At 41.9% G+C, this 26,904-nt stretch overlaps 1 protein-coding gene across 1 annotated transcript; it reads right to left on the bottom strand.

Moving 5' to 3' along the window:
- Nucleotides 1-8,748: 8,748 nt before the first annotated feature.
- On the bottom strand, nt 8,749-25,932 carry ENPP5 (ectonucleotide pyrophosphatase/phosphodiesterase family member 5). Its single transcript, XM_059701524.1, has 4 exons — nt 25,729-25,932; nt 20,849-21,712; nt 18,491-18,667; nt 8,749-10,778 (listed from the first exon to the last, which is right to left on the bottom strand). Exons 2-4 carry the CDS (start codon nt 21,675-21,677, stop codon nt 10,354-10,356), a joined length of 1,431 nt encoding a protein of 476 aa, XP_059557507.1. The 5' UTR covers nt 21,678-21,712; nt 25,729-25,932; the 3' UTR covers nt 8,749-10,353.
- Between the last annotated feature and the right edge of the window lie 972 nt (nt 25,933-26,904).

Below are 26,904 nucleotides of genomic sequence, written 5' to 3'. Positions count from 1 at the left end.
TTTTTACTGTATTACTAAATATAGAATGCAACATCATTGATGTTTTTCTTTAATTTGTCACCATGCACAATATACATATTGTAACAGATTTTTATATGATTTAGTAATACTGCATAAGTCCACATAAGCATTCATTACAGATTTTTTAAACCCAAGATTAAGTGTATAACATTTAAAACAGTGTATAAATATACAATCCCACATAAGGACATTATTGGAAAGAAAGACAATATAAACTTTGCAGAGCTTTCGGACTATAATTTATTGGATTCCAGTAGAACAGGAGGAAGTTTGAAAAAGCTGATTAGAAAACACTAGGAGTAAGGGTGATTATAGTACTTAAACCTTGTTTTGCACATAGCCATAAGTAGTTAAAGTCTAAATGAGTGTAGATTCAACAAAGTTTCCTCTAGTAGAGTAGTTAGTGATTTATTTTCTACTTTGATATTCCGTAAACACTGCTAGCTAGGAACTGTGGGACAGAGAACAAAATGCACTTCCTTTACTCTGGAAGAGTTCAGTAACATTTCAAAAGTGGTAAAAATAAATTACATAGGTCCACTCATGGTTTCACTCTTGCTGCAGAGTCCTGGGATCCAGAACCATTTTCCAGGCCGTGTACTTCCTGAAGTTTAGATGCCGTGTTCACACCTTTCCCCCATCCTCAGCTTTCTTGGTGCCTGTGCTGGGGTATCAGTTTGGTCCCAAACACACACAATTTGCTTCTGAGCATATGTGAGAATCCAGATGAGCCTGTTGGTTCTGGGAGTCCTGTCACATACGCAAACACTGAATATATAGTGTGTGTAGGTAGGTAGTGTTGACATTGCTAGGTCCTGGGACTCCTGTCTCATGGTCAAAATTACCTGGCAAGGGCAGAGTCTTACCCAAAGAACAAACCTTCCCTTTCCACATATCTTCTACCCCCTTGACCTCTAAAATCAGATCTCAGTCATCAATAAAATTTAGTGGCTCATCCACTGACAGCTCTATAATGATGGTTAACAGATATATGTCTCCAGTTCAGACCTCCTTCCTGTGTTAAAGATGTGAACTGCCATTGACCCAATCAGCATTCTTTTCATATCTACCATGATTAACTTCACTTTCATAGGCAGAGCTGGTGGAAAGGATCAATAGACATTAATGTAAAAATAATTCTAGACAACTCCACAATACAAATACACATTTTAATAAAAGGGTTCCTATAGGTCACACCCAGACCCAGTGGTACTGATTTATATAGTATTTGAATTGTCCACTGAGGAGAGTGAATTTTTTTACACAATATATCTGTGAAGGCTTTTTTATTTTTTTTTATTAAAGACATGCAGGAGTGTTGTTTCCAGTGAAATGGTTGAGTATGTAATTCAAACCAATCCTCTTGCTGGGGATTAGAACTCTAGAAAAAAATAGAAGAGATTGTGCTATGGCAGTGAGGAATTATCAAGAAAGTGAAGAATCAAGAGGCCAAGATTTAGAAAAAGGAAGAAATCTGTAAAAGTGAGTTCCTTAATAGAATCTGAATTCTGGAGGAGGCAGCTGAGGAGCTGGAAAGCTAGTAAAAGAAAAAAGAAAAAAAAAAAAGAAGGTTTGGGGGAGTAGAAGGAGAGAAAATAATGTGAAAAAGACCAAGATAAGTAGAACACTTACAAATCATAACAGCCTACTTTACACAATTTGACACAAATAACTTAAAAACACATATGAAATGGATAATTTCCTAGGAAAAATATTTGACAGAAATGATTCCAGTAGAGAAAGAAAACTAAAACCAATTTTTGTATTAAACATTGAGAAAGTATCAGATCCATAAAATAATAAAAATCTTTTTTAGTGCCTTTTAGGTTTGATTATTATTACAGTTGCCTAACACTGGTGTTCTAGAAAAATACATAACTTTCTGAGGTGAGTATAACATTGATAATCAAACCTGATAACAGCACCAAAGAAAGAAAATTACAGACCAATCCCAAAGGGGGTTTGTGTGTGGGGGGGGAGCAAAATGGAAAATCAAATCCAACTACATCAATAGCTAAATTTAAATACACAGCATTCCAATTAAATGGCAGAGATTGATGGGGTAAAAAAGCACGATCCAGTTACATGTAGTCTACAGGAGATACACTTTAAGTACAAAACTGCAAATTGAAAGCAAAAGGATAAACAGTTATATACCATGCAAACTGTCAGAAAGCCGGAGTACCTATATTAATATTATCAGACAAAGTAATCTTCAAAACAAGAATTTCCAGAGAGAGGGACATTTCTAAAGTACTATTAGACAACAACTGTAAATGTTCACACTTAAAAAAAGCTTAAAAGTTCATGAATCAGAAAGTGATGGAATCAAGGAAAGAAAGATAATTATTAACATAGCTGAAGATTTTAACACTCCTCTCATAAGTAATTGATATAAGAACCAGACCAAGAAAAAAAAACAAACCAGCAAGGATATAGAAGACCTGAGTGATGGTATCAACCACATTGACTTAAATGACACTTAGAGAAGACTATAGCGCCAAACTGCAGAAGATATATTCTTTTCAAGTGCACATGGAATTATCACCAAAATAGATTATATGCAGGACCATAAAACAAGTTTCAGTAAGTAATCTCAAAAAACTGCAATCTTATAAAGAAATTTTCTGACAATGGAATTAAATTATATTCCATAACAATAAGATTAAGAAAAATCTTAAATATTTAGAAGTTAATATATTTTTAAATAGAAATCAAATGAGAGAATATATTGAACTGAATTAAAATGATAACATACCAAAGTCTGTAGTCTGCAGCGGAAGCAGTACTTAGGGGGAAATTTATAGCCTTGATTGCCTGTTTTTGAGAGGAAGGAAGGTTAAAAATAAATGATGTAAGCTTCCTCTTTAAGAAGCTAGTAAAAAGATGTAGAAAGTCCAAAGTGAGTGGAAGAAGAAAAAAAATCAATGAAATAGAAAAGCAAAATAAAATTAATAAAGCCAAATTTTGTTTTTTAAAATATTAATGAATTGATAAGCCCCTAAAAAAAAAAGTGACTAAGAACAAAAAAGGAGCTAGCACAAATGAGCAATATCAGTAATACAAGAGGGGCCATCACTATTGACCTGTATGTATAAAAAAGATTTAAGGGAATATTATGCCAATAAATTTGACAATTTGGATAAAATGGCAAATTTCTCAAAAAATACAATTTGCCTTGACCGGTTTGGCTCAGTGGCTAGAGCGTCGGCCTGTGGACTGAAAGGTCCCGGGTTCGATTCCAGTCAAGGGCATATACCTTTGTTGCGGCACATCCCCAGTTGGGATTGTGCAGGAGGCAGCTGGTCTATGTTTCTCTCTCATCGATGTTTCTAACTCTCTATCCCTCTCCCTTCCTCTCTGTAAAAAATCAATAAGATATATTTAAAAAAATACAATTTATCAAAATGATACAAAATCAAATGGCTAATTTTAATAGGGAGCCGGTCCATGCTTGCTGTTTCAAGGGACCTGGCATATATGGCATACTGTTCTTAATATGTTTGCTCACCTTCTTGGCACTATGTGTTTTAACCAAGGTCTCTGAGAAAGGTTGTTTTCCCCAGGTAGGGATTTTCCCCTGAAGTTAGGGAGGGAATAAAACCCCTCAACTAAGTGCCAGGCGGGTAATTAATCCCTTTAACTACGAACAATCATGCTTAAACTACATAATCTTTTCTCCCTGGAATGGAGATAAGAAACGCCCTAACCTTTGTAATAGAGATTGATAGGATTGAATCAACTGGTATAAATACAGTTGTAACAAGACAGAAACACTCAGAACTTCAGACACAGAACTCAGAACAAGACAGCAAGAGACAGAACTCAGACAGGGCTTGGAAGACAGGACCAAGAGAGACAGAGCCTAGGCACCGAATCTACACAGAACGTTCTCTAGAGATAGAAGAACTTCGCTGGAGAGAGCATGCTGGAGGATCCTGGACAGGGACTGGCCTCGGAGCCTGGAGGCGGAGCCTGGCGAGAGAGCATGGCAGGGATCCTGGACTGAACCTGACTGCGGAGATTGGCAGGAGAGCCTAGCTAGAACCTGGCTAGGCTGCTGATCAACTGAACGCTATCTCCGTGTCATTCCTTCTTCGCCGACTCCGTCCACACCTTTGGGGACCCCTGGACCCGCTGGGGCTGGACCCCGGCATATGGCGCCCGAACAGGGACCCCTAGGTAAGCCCCACTCTCGGGACGGATCGGACTCCACCGTAGGAAGAGGGTGGATAGTCTTCGCCGACTCCGTCCACACCTTTGGGAACCCCTGGAACAGGATTCCCTTAGGTAAGCTGCCCCATTGAGAACCTCCACACTCGGGACGGATCAGACTCCACCGTAGGAAGAGGGTGGATAGTCTTTGCTGACTCCGTCCACACCTTTGGGAACCCCTGGAACAGGATTCCCTTAGGTAAGCCCCCCCATTGAGAACCCCACACTCGGGACGGATAGGACTCCACCAGGGTGCTACAGACCCCCCTATAGAGGATAAGTAGGGTAAGAAGGTGGATAGTACAGAACTTAGATTAAGAAGATGTGCCATACTGAGTCTAAAGAAAAAAGACTCTGTATTGATCTTTTAACATATATGCTTGCTCGCAGAGGAATTAAGGTTACTCCCAGTCAGACAGAACGTTTTATACAAGAAGTATGTCCATGCTTTTCTGAGGAAGGAAAGGTAAATGTAATGGCATGGGAGAAGGTAGGCCCAAGGAGCCTTATCCTTAACCCCACTGCAGCCTTTCCACCCCGGGAAAGTGCAGGATTGGCAAGCTCTCCCTGGGGTGATAGATCAGGACTCAGGTAATAGTAGAAAGCGCCAATCCTACTCTTAAAATGGATACAAGAGAGCGTTTGAGGTTTTTCTTTTTAATGCCTGCTTTTAAAAAATAAAAAAGGGGGAATTTGTCGGGAGCCGGTCCATGCTTGCTGTTTCAAGGGACCTGGCATATATGGCATACTGTTCTTAATATGTTTGCTCACCTTCTTGGCACTATGTGTTTTAACCAAGGTCTCTGAGAAAGGTTGTTTTCCCCAGGTAGGGATTTTCCCCTGAAGTTAGGGAGGGAATAAAACCCCTCAACTAAGTGCCAGGCGGGTAATTAATCCCTTTAACTACGAACAATCATGCTTAAACTACATAATCTTTTCTCCCTGGAATGGAGATAAGAAACGCCCTAACCTTTGTAATAGAGATTGATAGGATTGAATCAACTGGTATAAATACAGTTGTAACAAGACAGAAACACTCAGAACTTCAGACACAGAACTCAGAATCTAGAGACAGAAGACAGAACTTCAGACACAGAATTTAGAACACAGGGCTTGGAAGACAGGACTAAGAGAGACAGAGCCTAGGCACAGAACCTACACAGATCGTTCTCTAGAGACAGAAGAACTTCGCTGGCGAGAGCATGCCGGAGGATCCTGGAGAGGGACTGGCCTCGGAGCCTAGAGACAGAGCCTAGCGGGAGAACATGGCAAGGGATCCTGGACTGAACCTGACTACAGAGATTGGCAGGAGAACCTGACTGGAACCTGGACACTGAACCTGACTGGAGACCCTGACAAGCGAACCCGGCTATGATGATCAACTGAACGCTATCTCTGTATCGTTCCTTCTTCGCTGACTCCGTCCACACCTTTTGGGAACCCCTGGACCCGCTGGGGCAGGACCCCGGCAATATCTATCACAAAAATTAATGTTATAACATCCCCATAAAGAAAACTCCAGCTCCAGGTGGTTTTACGATTAGTTCTATCACATTTAAGGAAGAAATGATTTTCATAAACTTTTACAGAAAACAGAAAAAAAGAAACACATCCTAACTGGTTTAATGAGGCTAGTATAACACCATTACCAAAATCTGACAAAAATATTTTTAAAAAAACATAGGCAAACCCCTATGAACAAAAATTCCTTAATGAAATATTATCTAATTAAATTCAGCAGTATTTCAAAAGGTAAATACATGTGAACAAATGGAATTTATCCCAGGAATGTACTTTGATATTTGAAAATCAATCAATGTTATTTATATTAATAGGGAAAAGGAAAACATGGTTGTGTTAATAAATGTGGAGAAAGCATTTGGCAAAATTTGCCAGCTGTTTATTATTCAAAACAAAATAACTCAAAAAATTTGGAATAGAAGGGAACTTAAAGCTGATAATTAACATACACACATGTACATTTATATAAAATATATATATTGCCACATATATAATGTCACATCTATTTGCCACAAATCTACAGCAATATCATACTGAATTATAATATTTATAAACCCACACCTAGTGGACTGAGTGATGAAATAGTAAATGTTTTTTCTCCAAAATTAGGAACAAGCTAAAGCTGTGCACGCCAAATACTCCTATTTAATATTGCACTGGAGGTTGTAGCAAGTACAGTAAGACAAGAAAAAGAAATAACATAACTGAAAAATAATAAAACTGTCATATATACAGATGACACGATTGCATATGTAGAAAATCCGAAGGAATCATATAAACTAGAAGTGAGCTTAACAAAATTGACAAAATTGCTGCATAGAAGGTCAATGTGTAAAAATCAAGTGTATTTATATATCAACAGAAAACAAAAAATGAAAACTTAAATCTGGTATCATTTATATTGGTATCATCAAGCATGAAATCTCTAAGTCAAAACTCATGCAGAATTTTTGCACAAGAAATTGTAACAATGAGAAGAATTAAGAAAGACAAACAAACAACAACAACAAAAAACAACCATAAAGTTATATCAGGTTTATAGTTTGGAAGATTCACTATTGTAAAGATAGCAATTCTCAAATTTATCATTGCATCTAAGCATTTCCAGCAGGGTTTTATTTCTTATGGAATTGTATAAGCTGACTCAAAATCTTATAGAAACATAAAGGGTCAAGACAATCTTGAGTAAAAATGAAATGATAGGACTCACTCTATTTGATGTCAAAAGATCATAAAGTTATAACAATTAAAACTATGGTGTTGATACAAGGATAGACAAATAGATGAACAGAATTGATGACCTTTGTTAAAATGAAGAATCCATATATATGTGAATGTATGAGACATCTCTTGTATACCACCTCAAATCTACTCAACCCACCCTTTACTCGTTTCATCTTGACTTAGACCAACTTCCCACAGACGCAACCTAACAATGCTTACCCTCTTTCTTCTGGGCCCGGACACGATGGCATTGGGTGCCTACGAGATCGCATTTGGCACTTGTGCATGAACTACTCAGATATACTTGGAGTTATACCCATGAACCACTGAGCCAGTGGGGTTGGAGGCCAATGGGTAAACGCTTTGCTTTCCTCTCCCATTCCCCCAAGCAGTCAATTCTGAGGTACATTTCCTAAGGTTCCTCTGGAGGCTCTGTGGGATTGGGCACTCATAACAGTGGCCATTCTCTAACTTACGCTTGTATAGGCTTTCTCTGCATTTCTCCTTCACTCCCTGTCCCTCTCTCATTTCTTGGGGTCATGTCACAAACTGTTGACATAATAAGCCTTTGTCTCAGACTCTGCTAATGGGAAAAACTCAGGTTAAACAGTGGATTCATATAATATATCCAACAAAAAATGTTTACATATATTCACCAAAAGATGGAAAAGAATGCTCATAGCAGTAGTACTCATAGTACTATCAAACTGGAAATGATCCAAATATCCAAAAACAATAAATTGTGTTGTATATTCATGTAATTTCATGAAGCAATGAAAATAAACTACTGCTACACACAAAACATGGATGATTCTCATAAAACCTTGAGTGGAAAAAAGCCAAACATAAATGAATATATATTGTATGATTCCACTGAGGTAAAATTTAAAAATAGGGGAAAGTATTCTATTGTGTTCTGACTCAGGGTAGTGTTACCTCAGGCAGAGGGAGAAGGTAGATTGGGTCTAAGAGGGTCTCTCTGGAGTGCTAGTCATTTACCATCTTCTATTTCTTTTCTATAATGAAGTTACATGAATTTGTTCACTTACTAATAATTGGCAACATTTATTATTTACTTATACATTTTGAATAAGTTTTACTTCAACAAAAAGTTAAATAGCAATACATATTACAAAGAAACAGAGCATGAACTTCAGACGAATAAAAACTTACAATGTGTAAAAAAATTAAGTAAAAGGGCTAAGGCTTAGAAGATGAAGTATCTCAAATGGTACAACAAAAAGAAGAGTTGGTGCCCAATTGTTGTGGCTCAGTGGTTGAGCGTCAACCTATGAACCAGAAGATCACTGTTTGATTCCGGTGGAGGGCACATGCCAGGGTTGTGGGCTCGATCCCCAGTAGGGGGCATGCAGGAGGCATCCAATCAATGATTCTCTCTCATCATTGCTGTTTCTATTTCTCCCTCTCCCTTCCTCTCTGAAATCAATAGAAATATATTTTTAAAAAAATAGCTGACGGAAGATGTTGAGCAAGAATGGTGGGGTGAAGGCACTTCATCCCTCTGACCTGTTAAAGAATCTTATTCACAATTAGTTAACTAGTCTAAATTTCATTTCTACTAATTGTTGTTAACTGCATATAAAGTATGGCCATGAAGACATGCAGGTAAAACCAAAACAAAAAAGCTATCAAAGGATGATGAGTGACTAGATTTTTCACAGCAAACTAAAATTTTATTTTCCTTCACGTAAACTCCTGCTGATACTTTACAGGACAATAAGTATCTGTAAATAAAAGAAACAATAATCAAATCTTCCATCAGAATTTTAATAATTTCATCAAAGTTACAGAATTTACTTTCTTCTTACTAATAAGGTTAATAGCACTTTCTAAAGTGAATTTAATGGTACCGATTCAATGTACAGATAGCACTTGAGTAGTAATGCTTTTAAACAGACAAATTTCTTTCAGTTGTTAATATTGGCATCTCGGTAATGCAGGCAAGTTCATAGCTACAAAGCAAGCCAGCGTGACCCGTCTCATTTCTAAGATCTCTAATCTGGAGTTTAGACTTCTTGAGTTTGTTACCTACCATTTAACTTCTCAGCTTTTAAATCTATGGTACATTTCCAGTGATTCCATTTTATACTATTAAGAGGTTCTATAATGAAATGTGAATTAGGTGCTAACATTTTTTATTGACATTAAGAAATAATTCTCCCACCGCAATTTAGGAAGCACTTAAATTCAATTGTATTTTTAACTCTGCCACTTTTGTTCTCTACACCTAACTTATCCTTTCTTTCTGAAATACATTTCCCATTTTTCCTATTTAGCCAGTTGGTGTATATTTATACATGAAATCACAATATTTTCTAGTGCCTGTACATTTTACCTAGTAGAGTTTAGGCTAATTCTGCATCTTCAAATATTCACATCTAAAAGATGCTTGTGCTCTTTTACTATGGGTTACCAGGAATAAAACAAACATTGTTTTATCTAATTTGATTATAATGTAATTAATGATTTAGTTTTCAAACAAGCAAATAATTAGAGAACACGGGAAAACATTGCTGAGCTGACGCCCATCTCTAATACTTGGGCCAGTGCCAGACCAAAGGGAAAGGAATGGATATTCACAGTGTTATAAAACATCAGAGTAAAATGACCAATCAGGAAATAGCAACAATGGATTTTATGATAGAAATAATATGTTTAGTATGAATCTGCCAGTTAATTGAATTTTTTTTTTTGGGGGGGGGGGGGGGGATAAAATGAAAACCTAAGTCCTTTGGAAAGAAATAGGACAATGAATGCCCAGATACATCCTCATGTTAGGAATGCAGTCTCTCCAAAATTCAATACACAAAGGTGATCCCATTGAATTTTCAACAGTTTTCAATTTCTTCTTGCTCTCCAGCAAACTAAAACTTAAGTACATTTTTCACATTATTGGGGAATGATCTGAAACTTCATTCAGTTTGAATGACAAGTATTCTGTGACATGGGGTAAAAAGTTGTCTTTTGCAACCAAGTTATAAGACGCAATTGTCAAGAAAGTGCATTTCACATAAAAGTACCCATTAGGACTGAAACTTAAAGTGCAACATATAAGGTACTTGAAATAGTGCAAAGTTGCTAAATATATACATTGTATGTGCCAAGTCCAAATAGAGCAGGATCTTCTCTCTGCCTACGCCAGACAGAACAATGGAAACATACTTCCACATTTGGAATCCTTTGCAGGTATGTGTATTTTGGTCCATCTCTGTGTGCGCATGTGTGAGAAAGACTGTGCCTGAATATGTATATCACTGCTTTCGGGTCTGTGCAAATGTCTCCAGGTGGTTTTCTACAATATGAAACCTTTAAACACTGACATAATTGCTCAATCTCCACTTGTAAGTAGCATTAGGCTTGTAATAATGGTTGAGCTATTTCAGCCTGCATATCTGGTAAGGCAGGTATTTGACTGCGAATTAAATGTTTAAAGAAAGTGATAAAAAATACAATAACTATAATGCTACCGAGAGAGACCCCTATGAAATAAGCGTTCGACTCTTGCTCGTGTTCTCCTGGCTTGCCACTACCCTGGTGGGGTGGAGGGCTCTGTGTGTGAGTCACTGTCCTCGGAGCTGTTGGCCTGAGCAGATCCTGGACGCTGCCGAGAGACCCGTTGTGTGGCAGGGCGGGGATTCCGAGGAGGTGGCAGAGCAGCGGGTACAGATCTGTGGCGTTCATAGCTTCTTTTGTGAAATTCTTTCTGAAGGCAGGACCGTGGGCTAAAAATACTGGATGCATTTCTGCTAACGCATTGTCATAACCGTGGTTGCCTACTGTAAAGATAAAATGCATGAAAATGTTAGCCAACCAGCAGGCATTCACATGGAAATAATTGCTGTACTGTCAAAGTCTGAACAAGTAAATGCAAACTTTATCCAATCTGACTTTTAAAACAGTCTTTTACAAACAATTTTTGCTGTTGTCCACATCACAATTCAGTTCAGGAAATAAAAAGGCAGCTTTCTCAGGCCAGCACGCCCTTGAGCAGCAGAGGATGACCAAGGGTAAAGAGCAAAACTGAGCCAAGTCAAGGGAAAGAGAAACTGATTTTTATTTATTTATTTTTGGGTGGCAAGTAAACTACTTGTTAGGTACCTACTATGTTCTAGCGATTGTTGCAAAAGTAAAAGATAAAGGTGCTCTTAGACATGAAGACAATAACTTCATAATTACTAACAAAGCAAGAAAAGCAAGAGATGAAGAAAAAAACAAAAGACACTCCAAAAATAAAACCTCTAGTTTACAGTTACAATCCACTACCGAAAAACTAGTCAGGACTTGACTAGTCAGGATCCAACTTAGCACTGTGTGCCTAAGTATGGATACAAGTAAAGCAAAAACTTGAGTCTTCTGTCTTACCAAGGGATACAAAACTCAAGGATGAAAACTCCTGCATAATAAAAGCTGCAGTTTATTTATGATTTATTTTATTTTTGTGAATGGCATTGCAATTTGTATGTTACTTTGCAATTATAGTTTGCATTCAACGTCTTTTCTGTATCAGTTTCAGGTGTGCAGCATAGTGGCTAGACTTTTATTTACAAAGAGACTGTTTTAAAAGTCAGATTGGATAAAGTTTGCATTTACTTGTTCAGACTTTGACAGTACAACAATTATTTCCATGTGAATGCCTGCTGGTTACAAAGAGTTCACTCCAAAAATTCCAGCGCCCGCCTGGCACCATAGACAGTTATTACAATATTGTTGACTATATTCCCTATAATAAAAGCTGCATTTTATTAATCCTCACCTAAGGATATTTTTCCCATTGATTTTTTTTTTTTTTAGAGTGGAAGGGAGAGATGGGGGAGAAAGAAAGAGAGAAATATCAATGTGAGAGAGACACATCAATTGGTTGCCTCCCTTATGTGCCCCAGCTGGGACTGGGGATTGAACCTGCAACCCAAGTACATGCCCTCGATCAAGAACAGAACCCATTACCCTTTGGTGTGTGGGCTGATGCTCTAATCACTGAGCCACAACAGCCAGGGTTAAAATCTGCACTTTAAAGGCACTTATGCTTATTAGCATGGTATCACGGTGCAAAGGAGGAGGAGCTACTGTTGATAAGATGGCAACCTAAGAAAACTGCCCAGCTTTATTTTAAAGGTGGTGAGAACAATGACTAGCAAATCAGTCTCTACTACCTATCGATAATAATAAAAGCATAATATGCAAATCGACCAAACCAAACAGCAGAACAACCGTCTGGCCGACCATGCTTTGACACCCACTGGCACCAGGCCAGCCAAGGCGGATGCAATGTGATTGGTCAGGGACCTGGCCATAGCCACATGATTGCCCTGCAGAAGGAGGCCCAGGCCACCAACTGGCGGGCTGCGATGGGTGGGTGGGGCCTCCCTCTACAGGGGCAATCCATTGAGCAGCCCTGGCCAGATGGGTGGGGCCTACCTCTTCGGGGTGATTGATTGCAGGGCTCCTGAACTGTGAGAGGGCACAGGCCAGGCTGAGGGACCACCCCCAGCCCAGTGCACGAATTTCATGCACCGGGCCTCTAGTCTATCCTATCTAATAAAAGAGAAACATGGTAATTAGCGTGCGACCGCTCTCCTTCCCATGGGCTAATCAGCGAGTATGCAAATTAACTGCCAGCCAAGACGGAGGCCAGCAGCCAGGCAGCTTGAAACTAACATGAGGCTTGCTTGCTTCAGTGACGGAGGACTCCAACGTTCCCCGCCTGCCTTGCCGGCCTCTGAGCCTGCAGTTTGAAACATAGTTACAAATATAGAAGCTAAACAAAACCCCAGAAACCTGCTTTCAGCAAGCTGGGATCTCAGAGCTGGAATTATACATTGTTTCGATTATAGAACCCAAACAAATCAGATACCTGCTTTCAGCAGCAGAGGCCTCAGAGCTGGAGCCAGAGCTAAAGCTGGCCCAGAATAAAAAGAAAAAAGAAAAAAAGGAACAGTTGGGAGCTTCAGCCTTCAGCCCCTCACCCAGACTGGCCAGGCACCCCAGTGGGGACCCCCACCCTGAAGGGTGTGTGACCTGCTGCAAACAGCCATCATCCCCTCCCCCAGGCTGGCCAGGCACCCCAGTGGGGACCCCCACCCTGATCCAGGACACCCTTCAGGGCAAACCAGCCAGCCCCCACCCATGCACCAGGCCTCTATCCTATATAGTAAAAGGGTAATATGCCTCCCAGCACCGGGATCAGCAGAGCCGAGAGACCTCCTGGCACTGGGATCAGCGTGACAGGGGGCAGCGCCCAAACGCCCTGATCGCCCTGCGGCTGTGTGTGTGACAGGGGGCGGGGCCACAACCTCCCTATCCACCCTGCTCTGTTCATGACAGGGGAAGGCGCCCCAACCTCCTGATCAGCCCTGCTCTGTGCCTGATAGAGGGGAGCTCCCCAACCCCCTGATCGCCCTGCGGCTCTGTGTGTGACAGGCTGCGGTGCCCCAACCCCCTGGTCGGCCCTGCTCTGTGGGTGATAGAGGGCGCCGCCCCAACCCCCCGCCCCCCTCCCCCCACGGGCCCTGCTCTGTGTGTGATGGGGTAGAGCCATAACCTCCCCATCGGCCCTACCCTGAGTGTGACAGTGGCAGCGCCCCAACCCCCTGATCAGCCCTGCTCTGTGGGTGATAGAGGGCGGCGCCCCAACCCCCTGATCCGCCCTGCTCTGTGTGTGACAGGGGGCGGTGCCCCAACTCCCCTATCGGCCCTACTCTGTGAGTGACAGGGGGGAGCTCCTCAACCCCCTGATGGGCCCTGCTCTGTGCATGACAGGGGGCAGCGCCCCAACCCCCGGATAGGCCCTGCTCTGTGCATGACAGGGGGTGGCGCCGCAACCTCCCCATCGACTCTGCCTTAAGTGTGACAGGGGGCGGTGCCCCAACCCCCCAATTGGCCCTACCCTGAGCGTGACTGAGGGTGGCATCGCAACCTCCCAATCCGCCCTGCTCTGTGCATGACAGGGGGCGGCACCCCAACTCCCCAATCAGCCCTGCTCTGCGCCCGATCAGGGGCTGCACCTAGGGATTGGGCCTGCCCTCTGCCACCCGGGAGCAGGCCTAAGGCAGCAGGGCGTTATCTCCCGAGGGGTCCCAGACTGCGAGAGGGCACAGGCCGGGCTGAGGGACCCCCCCCCCCCACTGAGTGCACAAATTTTTGTGCACCAGGCCTCTAGTATATATATAAAACCCTAATATGCAAATAGACCAAACGGAGGAACAACTGAACAACTGGTGGCTATGACATGCGCTGACCACCAGGAGGCGTGTGCAGAACATGGTGGACATCGGCCACGGCAGGATGGTGGAGCATGTGAGTGGGGGTGCCAGACGAAGGCAGGATGCCGGTCGCTGTCATCGGGGTGAGCCTCTGGTGGTTACTGAAAATTCTTTGCTCCCGCACGCTGCGGTCCCACTCGGTGCTCGCACCTCCTGCCAGTGTTGGCCCCGCTTGCACCTGCTGCTGGCGCCAGAGCTGCCGCTCGCACCCACTGCCGGCACCTGGCGCTGGTCCCAATCACTCGGCGCTATCAGCAGGTGCGAGTGGTGGCTGCTGGCCCCAATCACCCCTGAGGGCTTCTCCACCTCCCCCTGCTCCTTAGGGGTGATCAGGGCAGCAGCCACTGCTCGCACCCGCTGACAGCTCAGCCCTGTTTCCACCTGCTGCTGGCGCCAGCCCCAATTGCTCCATGCCATCAGCATGTGGGAGCAGCGGCGGGAGCGGGGCTGCTGGCAGACAGGGGACTGGGGGCCATGGCAGGAGGGGCCGGGCGGTGGCGCAGAGGATGGGCCAAGACCTGCCGCTGTGCCCTCTGCAGCCTCGTGGCCCACAGTTCCTTTCAAGGTGCAGGAATTCGTGCACTGGACCCCTAGTATTGCTACAATGAAATTTGCAACAGGGATACAACATTAAAAAAAATATTAAATCAATTTTTCTGAAAGTCACAAACTGATTGATCTTTAGTAGTCTCCTCAGAGCAATTCCAAATCTACCAAAAGAAATCTTTCTAAATGCCATGGTTCTTTTGCATTCACTCAAGTAAAAATAATACTGGCTTTATGTAATCATCTGTAATTATTGGACAGGGTAAACTATGCTATTCTACTGAATTTATAACATCAACATTGGGAAGTATGCCATTATAGAATTTGTAATTGGATGATTGTTCTGTTCATTTCTATAAGAAGTTGGGATCTAGTCTCTCAGTCATGAAGACAAAGGCAATTCTCTCATATCCCACTTTTTATTAGAAAACTGGATTTGAAATGAAATCATTATGACTTACAAAATCTTTTCCATGAATAGGGACTTTGTTTTGTAGTGGCAGCCCCTACCATAAATGCTTGGTCCAGTAGGTAATCCTATAAAATAAAAGCCTAATATGCTAAGTGTCTGGTCATCCAACCAATCAAAGCATAATATGCTAATGATATGCTAAGGCCACTCAACTGCTTGCTATGACCAGGGGGCAGACAGTCGACTGATCGACCAGTCGCTATGAAGTGCACTGACCATCAGGGGGCAGATGCTCTGATTGGTAGGTTAGCTTGCTACTGGGGTCCAGCCAATCGGTACTGAGTGGGATGGGCCGGACACGCCCTGGAGCCCTCGCGTGGTCCCTCCCTGGCTGCCCAACCTCCCGAGTCCCTCCCCAGCCCCAATCATGCACCAGTGGGGTCCCTTGGCCTGGCCTGCATCCTCTCACAATCTGAAACCCCTCAGGGGATGTCAGAGAGCCAGTTTTGGCCCGATCCCACAGGCCAGGCTGAGGGACCCCACTGGTGCACAATTTCATGCACCAGGGCTCTAGTATTTAATAATGGATGCCTAAGGGCTTTGATTCTCCAACTTCAATGTAAACTGAGACTCCCAGAGGGGGAGAGTAAAAACACAGATTGCTGGGCTATGCCCTTATAGTTTCTAAGTCAGTAGTTCTGGGTTGGGCCCAAGAATCTGCATTTCTAACAAATTCTCAGGTAATTTGGATGCTGCTGGTCCATGGAACACACTTTGAGAACCTCTGCTTTTGAACATAAGGGCTTAATCTCTTGTGGAACTAAAGCTGAGATGAACTGTAGTGGTCAATAGTTAATTATTTTGTTGAATAAATGGACATAATTTAATATAAATAGGAGCATTATTAAGGTTTCCTGTCAAAAATCTATTGTGTAATTGTAGTTCACCAAACCAAATTTCCAGAGAGTCCCTTAAATTCATGTAAACTGCAAAGTTTTGAGCAACCCTTCTAACATAAGCGCTAACTGCACACTACAGAATATCTGAACATATAAAGGCCAAATAAATTATTTTTCAAGGCCTTCTTAAAATGGTTCCTTTCATGTCATTAAATATTGGTATACAGATCATTATCTATATGTAAAACCAGTTTTAAGAACCAGGAACCATGTATATGTACAAATTACACAATGGCATAGAATCTGTCACTATGAATTATGTATACAAGTGCCATTGACAGGCAACTGCTTTTCTTTTCATCAATAAAGATGACAAGGATCTAATTCTACCTAAAGGGACATTTTTGTACATCTGTTATATATATATATCAAGGACCAATAACCCAAACAGCACTTCTAGATAGTTTGACACAATGTGGATCCTTCAACATTCAAGTAACGGAGTAGAAACAAATAATTGATCAGTAGTGCGTGTTCATATAGAGATCCACCAGGAATCCCATACCAACAGAGAGGGTTTAATATGGGGACTAGTTATAAAAGTGTTGAAGAGCTAAGAAGCAAACATGAGATGGTGAGGTTATCCAGTGTTAAGACAGTGGAACCTCCTACAGGGCCCAGGACTGGAGGGACAGAGGAAGAGGCAGTTGATTTTACTGGAGTCCAAAAGCCAGGGCTACTTAGAGTTAAGGTCATAGAGATAGTTGGGAGCTGGGATCACAGAGGAAATGAACCCATTGTTAGAGACACAGCCTGAGGCAGAAAGTAGGGAAAAAAATACCCTGGCTTCCAAACTCCTGTCAGGGTGTTCTAATGGTCAAACCTAACCAGAAACCAGTTCACAAAGGAACAGGGGAATTTAGTCTATAAGGGTCAGTGACTGGTGATACAAAGCAAAGCAAGAAAAGAGCAGGGAGCTTGAGAGCAAATTGCAAATGACAGACACAATGGAGATGAGTAAAATTCTGCGGATGACTTTTCCATTTGGATACCTTGTTAAAGCAATATAAGAAGAGAAAATTAAAAACTAAAAAATAGAGTTTAAATTCTAATGAAATCAGGCCTTCCTTGGCCCGGTGGCTCAGATGGTTAGAGCATAACCCCAACATGCCAAGGCTGCATGTATAATCCCTGGTCAGGACACATACAAGAATCAACCAATGAATGCATAAATAAGTGGAACAACAAATTCCTCTCTCTCTCTCTCTCTCTCTCTCTCTCTCTCTCTCTCTCTCTCTTTCTTCTCCTTCCTCTCTCTCTCTCTCTAAAATCAATTAAAAAATTCTAATCAAATCAGTATATAAAACAGAGAAAATAATTCAATTTATAAATTTGTTATGTTTTTCCCAAGAACATCATGTTTTTAATTAGCAGTATAGGTCACTGTGCATATTTTTGGTCTGGCTTCAAGAGAAGTAAATGTTTCATTTTTAGGAGGTTACTTCTTTTTAAAGCCCCAAAGTTGGTCTCTTTACTTTGCTATTAATATACTAGGGGCCCAGTGCACGAAGATTTGTGCATGGGGGGGTGGGTCCCTCAGCCCAATCTGCACCCTCTCCAATCTGGGAGCCCTCAGGGGAGCCCTCTCCAATCCAGGAGTTTCTGTTTGTCTTTGCAATCATATGAACAAATTGTCTGAGACCCCAACCCAGTTTGGTTTGTTGCTCACAGAATAATAGAGGCTTTTTTTTTTCTTTGCTTCATTGGTGGAGATTTCCTGGAAGTTTTAGGATATCTTCCCTTTAGTTTTTCCTAGACACTCTGATTTTACTTATATCTCTCACCTTTGCTTTCCCTCCATCCCCCATCACAACAGTAACTTGCTCCAGGCTCACTTTGCTCTAGTGTCTAGGAGATCCATCTGTCACCAGAACTACGATTCTCAGCATTCCTGGTGCTCCCTGTGCTCTTGGTTTTCCCTTCTTACTCTGTCTCTGTCCCACGGCCTCCCACTCTGCCAAGTCCTCCAAGCCGCCAGCTCTCCCTCTCTGCTCTCCGCCAGGTGGCTTGGGGGGCATGGCTCCCTTGGTCACCAAGGAAGCCACGTCCCCCTAAGCCGCTGGTTCTCCTACTCTGCTCTCCGCCTGGCACCTGTAAATTAACCCACCATCTTTGTCAGGTTAATTTGCATACTCACTCCTGATTGCCTGGTGGGCATCATGGAGGTATGGTCAATTTACATGTTTCTCTTTTCTTATATAGGATAACACCAGCTAGTTATTCGACCAGTAAATAAAGTGATGTATTATCCATCACATCCACTTTAGCACACAGCGATGCAGAATGGGAAGAAATACTTGTAACATACTCACACATAAGGCCTTCTGACTTATTCTGTAAAATGTACCACCCTTCGTCAGCCACTGCTATAATTGGTTGGACCCGGGTGTTGTATTTGTAATGCCATCTTTCCGGAATCTCTTCTTTTTTGTAAACAGTCATATTAGGATGAGCATGAGCTAGTGCTTCATAGACTTCATCAAATCTACCTTTAAGAGAAGGGAGAAGGAGAGACACTCAGAACAAAACACTCACTGCTACAATCAAAGAAACTATCATGGCAACAGAGGTCATTCAATGCAGACATCCTACTGAGGTTACAAGCCAGCAAGCTAGCCAGACACTTTAGAATTCCCATCCCTTTTGAGGAACCTTGAGTAGGAAACGGGGGGAGGGGAAAGCAGGGACTAATAAACAATCTTCTGTTCTAAGTAAATTATCCTTATACAATTAAGAGATCATTATGTAGAACCTGAAATCTCTAATTTGAGATTTCTTAATAACTTAAACATACACACAATGCATGTAATACAGCAACACCCAAACTGAAACAAAGGGTTCATTCTGCTAGTTATGAGTGCAGAGGTAGAGATTCTCTAGATAAGAAAATATGGGGAATGGAGGGTGAGGACTGGGACAGGACAAGGTGGAGGTGGGAAGCAGACTGCAAAGTAGAAAAGTTCTTCAAAACCCTGGAGGTCTTGCAAAAGTACTTCGTATGCAGTAAACTTGGGCACTGTCTGCACTCCTTTGCTTGTTATTCAAATCCATTTCGTAGGGGTTCCTCTCTTCCTCCCACACCAACAAGGCAACACCATACCGATTTTATAAGGAAAACTGAAGGATTGATGTGATTTTCTAAAACAACAACAAACTTGCTATTCCATAATGAATTTGTTGAAAAGTTTGTGTGCAGGCACATATGCCTATTTTAACATTCACCATTTTCTATGATCCTCTGAATTCCCCTGTGAGGGACAGAACTCTCTTTTGGGAGGTATACAGCTTTTCCAAATCTGCTCTCTCATTTGAGACCTAGACTACCCTAAAAGCTGATAATGAAGAAGCCAGACAAGTTGGTCCAAGTCTTGCTCTGTCTTACATTGTGATCTGGGGAAGTAATACTTGGTGACAGGGCTGATATGAAGCTTGGAGGAGAGATTTCTAAAAATTCATGGTCTTGTTATTGCTTCCCTTACTTATAGTTAAGAAAATGAAATCTCAGGTTTACCAAAGCTTTCTCCTTCCTACATACCACGGCTTCCCTATTAAGCGGGTCCTAAGGATATATCTATATATCTATATATCTTTATCTATATCTATATCTATATCTATAGAGAGAGGGGCTTTTATGGCTTCTATGAAATCAGTCCTTTTCTATCTTCCCATTGCAACTTCTTTGAGAAGGGGGCTAAAACTTTCATCGTATTAAATGATTCCAAAATGGTTAAAGACAGCATCAATTGCAATATTCTAGGAAAAAGTGAAAAATTAGACTCCAAAGGAAAACCAGCAAGTTGGTTTAGGAGATAAAATATTCTGTTAGCAACCTACAGCTGTCGGAGGGGAGTGTGGGTGGGGGGCTGGGTGAGAAGGGTCATTTCATAAATACAGAAAACCGTATGGTGATTACCAGAGGGAAGAAGGGTGAGGGGGGCAATAGAAGAGGGTAAAGGGGAGATAAATGGTGATGGAAGAAGACTTAACTTGGGTGGTGACCACGCAATACACATATGATGTATTATAGAACTGTACACTGGAAACCTATATAATTTTATTAACCAATGTCACCCCAATAAATCCAATAAAAATTTAAAAGATTCTGTTAGCATATTTTCCAGGAAGTAGACACCTGCAGACACCACTGAAGGACACCAGAAAAGAACCAGCTCAAACAGGTTAAGGCATCTATTATGAACTTAAGGCAACCAAGAGCTCATTATAACAGTGAAATTCCCACTTCTGAGAGGGCCCTGGATACCATTTTCTGAACATGGGGTGCATGAAGAGGCATGACCTACTACTGCGCCCACACCTACCCTACACCAACCCTTACAGACTATGACAAAAATTTCCATCATGAATATGCACTGAAGTGACAGGATAAACACAGAGGCTCCCCAGTTTGGGGAGCCATGGCTTTGGAAATTATTCCCCGTGGGATCCTTATTTGGGGGCAAATAAATTGTGCGTTGTGTGGCAAGTTCGGTTCAGCAACAACAACAACAACAAAAAAGATGTGTTGTTGTTGTTTTTGGAATCTAAGGAGTGAATTCCAGAATATGACCATGACACAGGCAAGCATACTTTAAAGGCACAGAAGCAAAAATTCCCCACTCAATGGCCCTGGGTTTATGCAGACTGGGTCTCAGACCAACAGTCAGACTCACCTTCTTTGGGCAGGATGGCTGCTACTGGAGATTGGTCAATCAGCAGGTAGTGCTCTTTATCCAAATACTGGTCGAGTTCTATCACCCTCTCCTCAGAACACTGGGTCATTCCGTGATCACTTGTGATAATTAGGTTCAGAGTGTTCCACAAGTTTGCCTTTTTCAGCATTTGTATAAGATATCCTAACTTGTTGTCAATATCTGAAATGACAGGCCCCATGAGTGGACTGTCAGGTCCCAAATGGTGGCCCATGTCATCGGGGTCTTCCCAATAGAGAAGACCAAGATTGATGGGCTCTTTTGATGTAAACCATTCAATAATTTTGGCCACTCTCTCTTCAAATGAAACGGACTCATTGTAAAGCATGTAGTGAGTAGGAAAGCTCTCATGGATTTTCACATCCGTGCCGGGCCACATGGCTGCACCACTGGTATGTCCAGCCTTCTGATTTGTGATCCATATTGGTGTTGCTTCTTCCCAAAACTCAGAATCATAAATATTCATGTTATCCAAGGAGAAAGATTTGTTCAGAATAGGATCAAACATGTCATTTGCAACAATCCCATGATTCTCTGCAAAGAGGCCAGTTACCAAGGTATAATGGTTAGGGTAGGTCTTCGTAATAAAAATATTAGTAACTTGCTTCACATGAACACCGTATTTCATAACATAATGAAAATGAGGCGTTGGAACTCTATATAAGTAATCCCAACGGAATCCATCAAATGAAACTAGTAGAACCTTTTGCTGATCTGGTTGGAGAGAAAATGTAATTGAAAGTGTTAATGCAGCAAGTATGAAGGCTGCGCAGAGGAGTTTTGAAGTCATTTTCAAAGTGCTTGGTCAGTTCAGCATAAGATAATCTGTATAAGGAAAAAAACATATAGAAGCTAATTTAGTTTTGTATCCTTTACTCAAAACTGAGAGTGATGGTGCTGAGTAATCCCAGTTATAAATCACAGCCTGCAAGGACTACATTACAGAACTCCATCTTCAAGTAATAAAGCTAAGAAGTTTAGTTGCATTAGAAACTGTTTTACTTTCCAAGAATTTATCAAGAATTACAACATTCCTCAAAGGAATTATTTAAAAAGGTTCCCAAACATCCCTTAAAAATATGATATAGTTTACAAACAACTTTTCAGAAACATTTTCAGGTTGACTCAAACTTCTGACAGTCATATAAATACCTATAAATATATTTATCATTATTACACCTACTATTTTAACCTAGCAACAAGAAAGTACTGTTGGCAAACCCAATAATAATGCTTTAGAATATATATACATAATAGAATATATATATGTATGTATGTGTATATATTTGTGTGTGTATATACATATATACACACACACATATATATATAATTTTTTTTTTCTCCAAGGCAAAGCCTGCCCTGGCAGGGTAGCTCAATTGGTTAGCATGTCATCTCAATATGCCAGGGTTTCAAGTTTGATCCCTGGTCAGGGTACATACAAGAATCAACTAATGAATGCATAAATAAGTAGAACAATAAATCAATGTTTCTTTCTCTTTCTCTCTTCCCCCCTAACATCAATAAGTATATAGAAAATTTTACAAAGACTTATGTTTGGTTCATCATAATTAGAGATGTTACTAGAGAGAGAAGAAAATACATTAACTTGAAGAGACAAAATTTGTGATATTCAATATATTTGTGAAATGTAATCCATCTTCATTTATTAATCAAATCATAGCCTTATTTAAACAATTGGATTCTAAACTAAATATAAACAGAAACATATTTTTAGGAGATATTTCCATATTTGTTTTATTTTTTCCTCTTTATTTTATTTTTTCCCCAATCACCATTTATCCCTATACCTTCTTCCACTCCACCTGCCCCTCTCCTCCTCACAATCACCACACTGTGCATGAGTTCTTTTTTTTTTTTTTTTTTTTTGCTCAACCCCTCCACCACCACATCCTGAATCCCTTCCTACTTACACCCCCACCCCCTCACACACACATACCAGAGCTACCTGCATGCTCTCTATGACCTGTCTTTATTTTGCTTGTTAGTCCAGTTTGTTCATTAAATTCCACATGAGTGAAATTATATGGTATTTGTCTTTATCTGACTAACTTATTTCACTTAGCATAATGTTCTCCAGGTCTATCCATGCTGTCACAAAGGATAAAATTTTCTTCCTTTTTACTGCAGAGTAGTATGCAATTGCATAAATGTACCACAGCTGTTTTATCCACTCATCTACTGATGGAAACTTGGGCTGCTTCCAAATATTGGTTATTGTATATAACACTGTAATGAACATAGGAGTGCATATATTCTTTCAAATTAGTGTTTCAGGCTTCTTCGAATAAAGTTCCAAAAGGAGAATTGCTGGGTCATAAGGCAGTTCTATTTTTCATTTTTTAAACAATATACTTTTATTGATTTAAGAGAGAAAGGGAGAGGGAAAGAGAGAGAGAGAAACATCAGTGATGAGAGAGAATCATTGATTAGCTGCCTCCTGCCCGCCCCCACCACCGTCCCCCTGCCCCAGGAATCTCAAACCCAGGCATGTGCCCTGACCGGGAGTCAAACCATGACTTCCTGGTTCACAGGTAGACACTCAACCACTAAGCCACACCAGTGGAGCCATTTTTCATTTTTTGAGGTAACTCCATACTGCTGTCTACAGTGAATGCACCAATCTGCATTCCCACCAACAGCGCACAGGGGTTCCCTTTTCTCCACATACTTGCCAACACTTGTTTGATTTATTGATGAAGCCATACTGACAGGTGTGACATGATATCTCACTGTGGTTTTAATTTGCATTTCTCTGATGATTAGTGATGTTGAGCATCTTTTCATATGTCTATTAGAGAAGTGTCTATTCAGATGCTGACCTTCCTAATGTCAAAATTTGTTAACATTTAATCTTATAACTGATAAGATTAAATCCCTTTGGACCAAGGTTGTTGGTCTGTTGTTTTTTTAAACTGCATGTTTTTCTAAAAAACTTCCTTTTCCCCATTCCAGCCCACCCCCACCCCTACCCCTGGCCCTCACCACTCCACTATGTCCAAGGGCCATGCATATATGCCTACACGTTCTTGATTACTTCCCATCTGCCCACCCTCCCCGCTTTCCTCTGAGATTCTGCACTCTGTTCCATGCTTCCATGTCTCTGGATCCACTCCATTCATCAGTTTATTTTGTTACTTAGATTCCACATGTGAGTGCGATCATGTGATACTTGTCTCTCTCTGACTCACTTATTTCACTTAGCATGATACTCTCCAGGTCCCTCCATGATGTATCAAAGGGTAAGAGATTCTTCTTTTTTACTGCTACATAGTATTCCATGGTATAAATGTACCACAGCTTTTTTTATCCACTTATCTACTGATGGGCATTTGGGCTGTTTGCAGATCTTAGCTATTGTAAATTGTGCTGCTATGAACATAGGGGAGCACACATTCTTTCTGATTGGTGTTTTGGGTTTCTTAGGACATATTCCTAGAAGTGGGATCACTGGGTCAAACAGCAGTTCCATATTTAATTTTCTGAGGAAACTCCATACTGTTTTCCATAATGGCCGCACCAGTTTGCATTCCCACTAGCAGTGTAATAGGGTTTCCTTTTCTCCACCCACATCCTCACCAGCTAAAAAGCTTTTATTCAAGAAAGCTAATAAGAGGCAATGTAGATAAACAATACATATGTAAATTTTGTTGGTTCTCATTGGAATTGCAAATCAAGCAAGGATCTTTTGTTCTCCCCTTTTCCTGTCCATTCTTGCATGAAGGAATTTGTAAGCCCACCAAAAACTGGATCTAACCATACTTTGGGCCAAGAAATCTCTTGAATTCAGCTTTGACATCTTCCTAATTTGAATCACTGAAGACATGTTTAAACCTCAAAAAATGAGCCTGTCTTGCCTTGCTATATTAGAGCTATAGGTACATAAAAACTTCTTGGCATACTTGCTTTCTTTTTAGATGCAATAATTCTATTTTGTTTGCTTTTTAAACATGATTTTACCACACAAAGAACTACATTGGTTAAACTAAAATTGTCTGGAGCATAGTTCTCCAGACAATGATTCAAAATTAAATTTAAAAACTATTTCTCAAATGGCAATAGTGTTTCCTATTCTGGAAGGGACATTAAAAATAAGTTCCAATAAGGAACTGCAAATATATTTACTAACATATGTAGATGAGGATGGTGGTTCCTTCCTCTTTCTCCCTTTTCCATCACCGCCCTAACACAAGGAAGGCTAATACAAACTAAATATAATTTAAACCTAAAAAAAAAAAGCAACTACGCGAAACACCTGATTTTCCTCTACGTAAATTGATTCAGTAACCGCGATAAGCAGGCAAAAACTGCTTTCTCGGGACAAAGGAAAACAAACAAAGGCTAAGTGCTGTCTAAAGCACAGGAATGTTTGAAAACCGACAGTCTCACCTCCATGACAGAGCAGAGAGATGGGGGTGGGATGAACGACATCTCAGGTTTTTCTTTTTTCATGCATGAAATGCTGCACAGGGCGGCGGAAACCCTGCCTCGGGGTCCAAATTTCACTGGGCCGCTGTCCAGTTCCTCTTCCCTCCCACCCTCCCCGCACAGACAGCCTTGGGAATCTGGAGGGCAGGGGCCCAGGAAACGCGAAGGAGACGGACCAGGGAGGAGGAGCAGGTGAATCGACATCAAGCAGAGGGTGATGCGTCGCCCCATCGCCCCCACTGGGGTTCCAGCCCGGTCCTGCGGAAGGGTCGCGCCCCCCGAGGCCTGCGGATGCTCTGACGTGGGCTGTGTGTGCACGGGGGGCTCGTTTGGGGACCCACCGAGAGCTCACGGGGTCACCAGAAGGCAAGCCCCCCGTTTCCCTGGACTCTTACCTTCGCAACGATCCGGTCCGTCCGCATCGGCTTGGGGGAACGCGAGGCAGGATCTGCAGGGGGCTCCCTTCCTCAGACCCGGGGCAATAGCGGGGACGGTGGCGGGGACCTGGGGGACCCCTTGAACCCGCCGCCGCTCACCCGCACGCAACCTCAGCGCGGAGCACCTGACCAGCACCGCGTCCCCGCCGCCGGCTCCGCCCCTTGGCTTTCATTGGCTCCGGTGGAGATACCCTGTTGACGGGTTCCCGGGAGTCGCTGAAGCCCCTGTCAATCAGCGGGAGTGGGCGGTGCTGCCTGGGTTTGGAGGGCGAGGGGGCAGGAGCCGCCTGGAGCTGAAAGCCGGCGCTGGCCGAGCCGGGAGGCGGGAGGCGCGGGCAGCGGACCCCCGCTTTGCCCAGCGAGCCTTTTCTGTAGTCAGTGATGCAGATTATAATGCGCTACCCCAATGGTTTGTGTGCTCTAACACTCACTATTTTTGTTAAAAGCGACTTTTATTTTCTTACCCGTTCTCTTAAGTGTTTTTCTTTTCTTTTTTTTTTTTGGTGTTTTTTTTCTTACCACAAATTGGTCGGCTGGTCGGCGACGCCATACCCTGGGGCTTTGTTCTGAGGAACACCGCAGGATGTCGTTAGGACGTTTACGTTGTCTTTAATTCTTTTTATTAGTCGGTGTTGGTAGCTGCTTTACCGCACATACATTTAATTTAAAATCTAGGATTTACTCCAGCCAATTCCGCAGCCCCAGTGTTTGTTGTCCAGGTTTTTGCAATATGAGGTCTCAGGGATCTGCAACAGCGAGGCACCTGAGAAGGAACGGACTGAATCCCGCCAGATTCAGGATGAGGCTATTTGCACAGGGATTGGGGGCAACAGCTACTCTGATAGTTGCACCTGGGCTCCCGACTCTGTTTCTAGCTTTGTTTCCAAATAACTGGCAAAGCTCTGAACTCCAGATCCTATTTCATTTCCGGGAAGTCTTGGTTGGCAGTTTCTTCTGCTCCTTTACTGTAGAGAATTAATTGTTCAAGTTTGTTGGTAACCACGGTATTTTTAGGCCAGCGGGAGTGCAGTGGGCACGTGCACAGTTTGCCAATTTGATGCCATCTATAATTACCACAGATTGTAGCAGTGATTTTGAGCTCCCCTGAAAGGGTTTGTACACCTATACAACTTC

Source organism: Myotis daubentonii, chromosome 6 (genome assembly GCF_963259705.1).
Source record: "Myotis daubentonii chromosome 6, mMyoDau2.1, whole genome shotgun sequence".
NCBI classification, from domain to species: Eukaryota; Metazoa; Chordata; class Mammalia; order Chiroptera; family Vespertilionidae; genus Myotis; species Myotis daubentonii.
The sequence above is the reverse complement of the archived record's forward strand: the minus strand, read 5'-3'. Positions and strand labels throughout refer to the sequence as shown.

Excerpts from the sequence above, each read along its gene's own strand:
- ENPP5 (XM_059701524.1), bottom strand. The coding sequence starts at position 21,677 with ATGACTTCAAAACTCCTCTGCGCAGCCTTCATACTTGCTGCATTAACA. Across the intron at positions 18,668-20,848 it reads AGCCATCCTGCCCAAAGAAG|GTAGATTTGATGAAGTCTAT; the intron begins GTGAGTCTGACT and ends CTTCTCTTAAAG. Across the intron at positions 10,779-18,490 it reads TAAGTCAGAAGGCCTTATGT|TAGGCAACCACGGTTATGAC; the intron begins GTGAGTATGTTA and ends TTATCTTTACAG.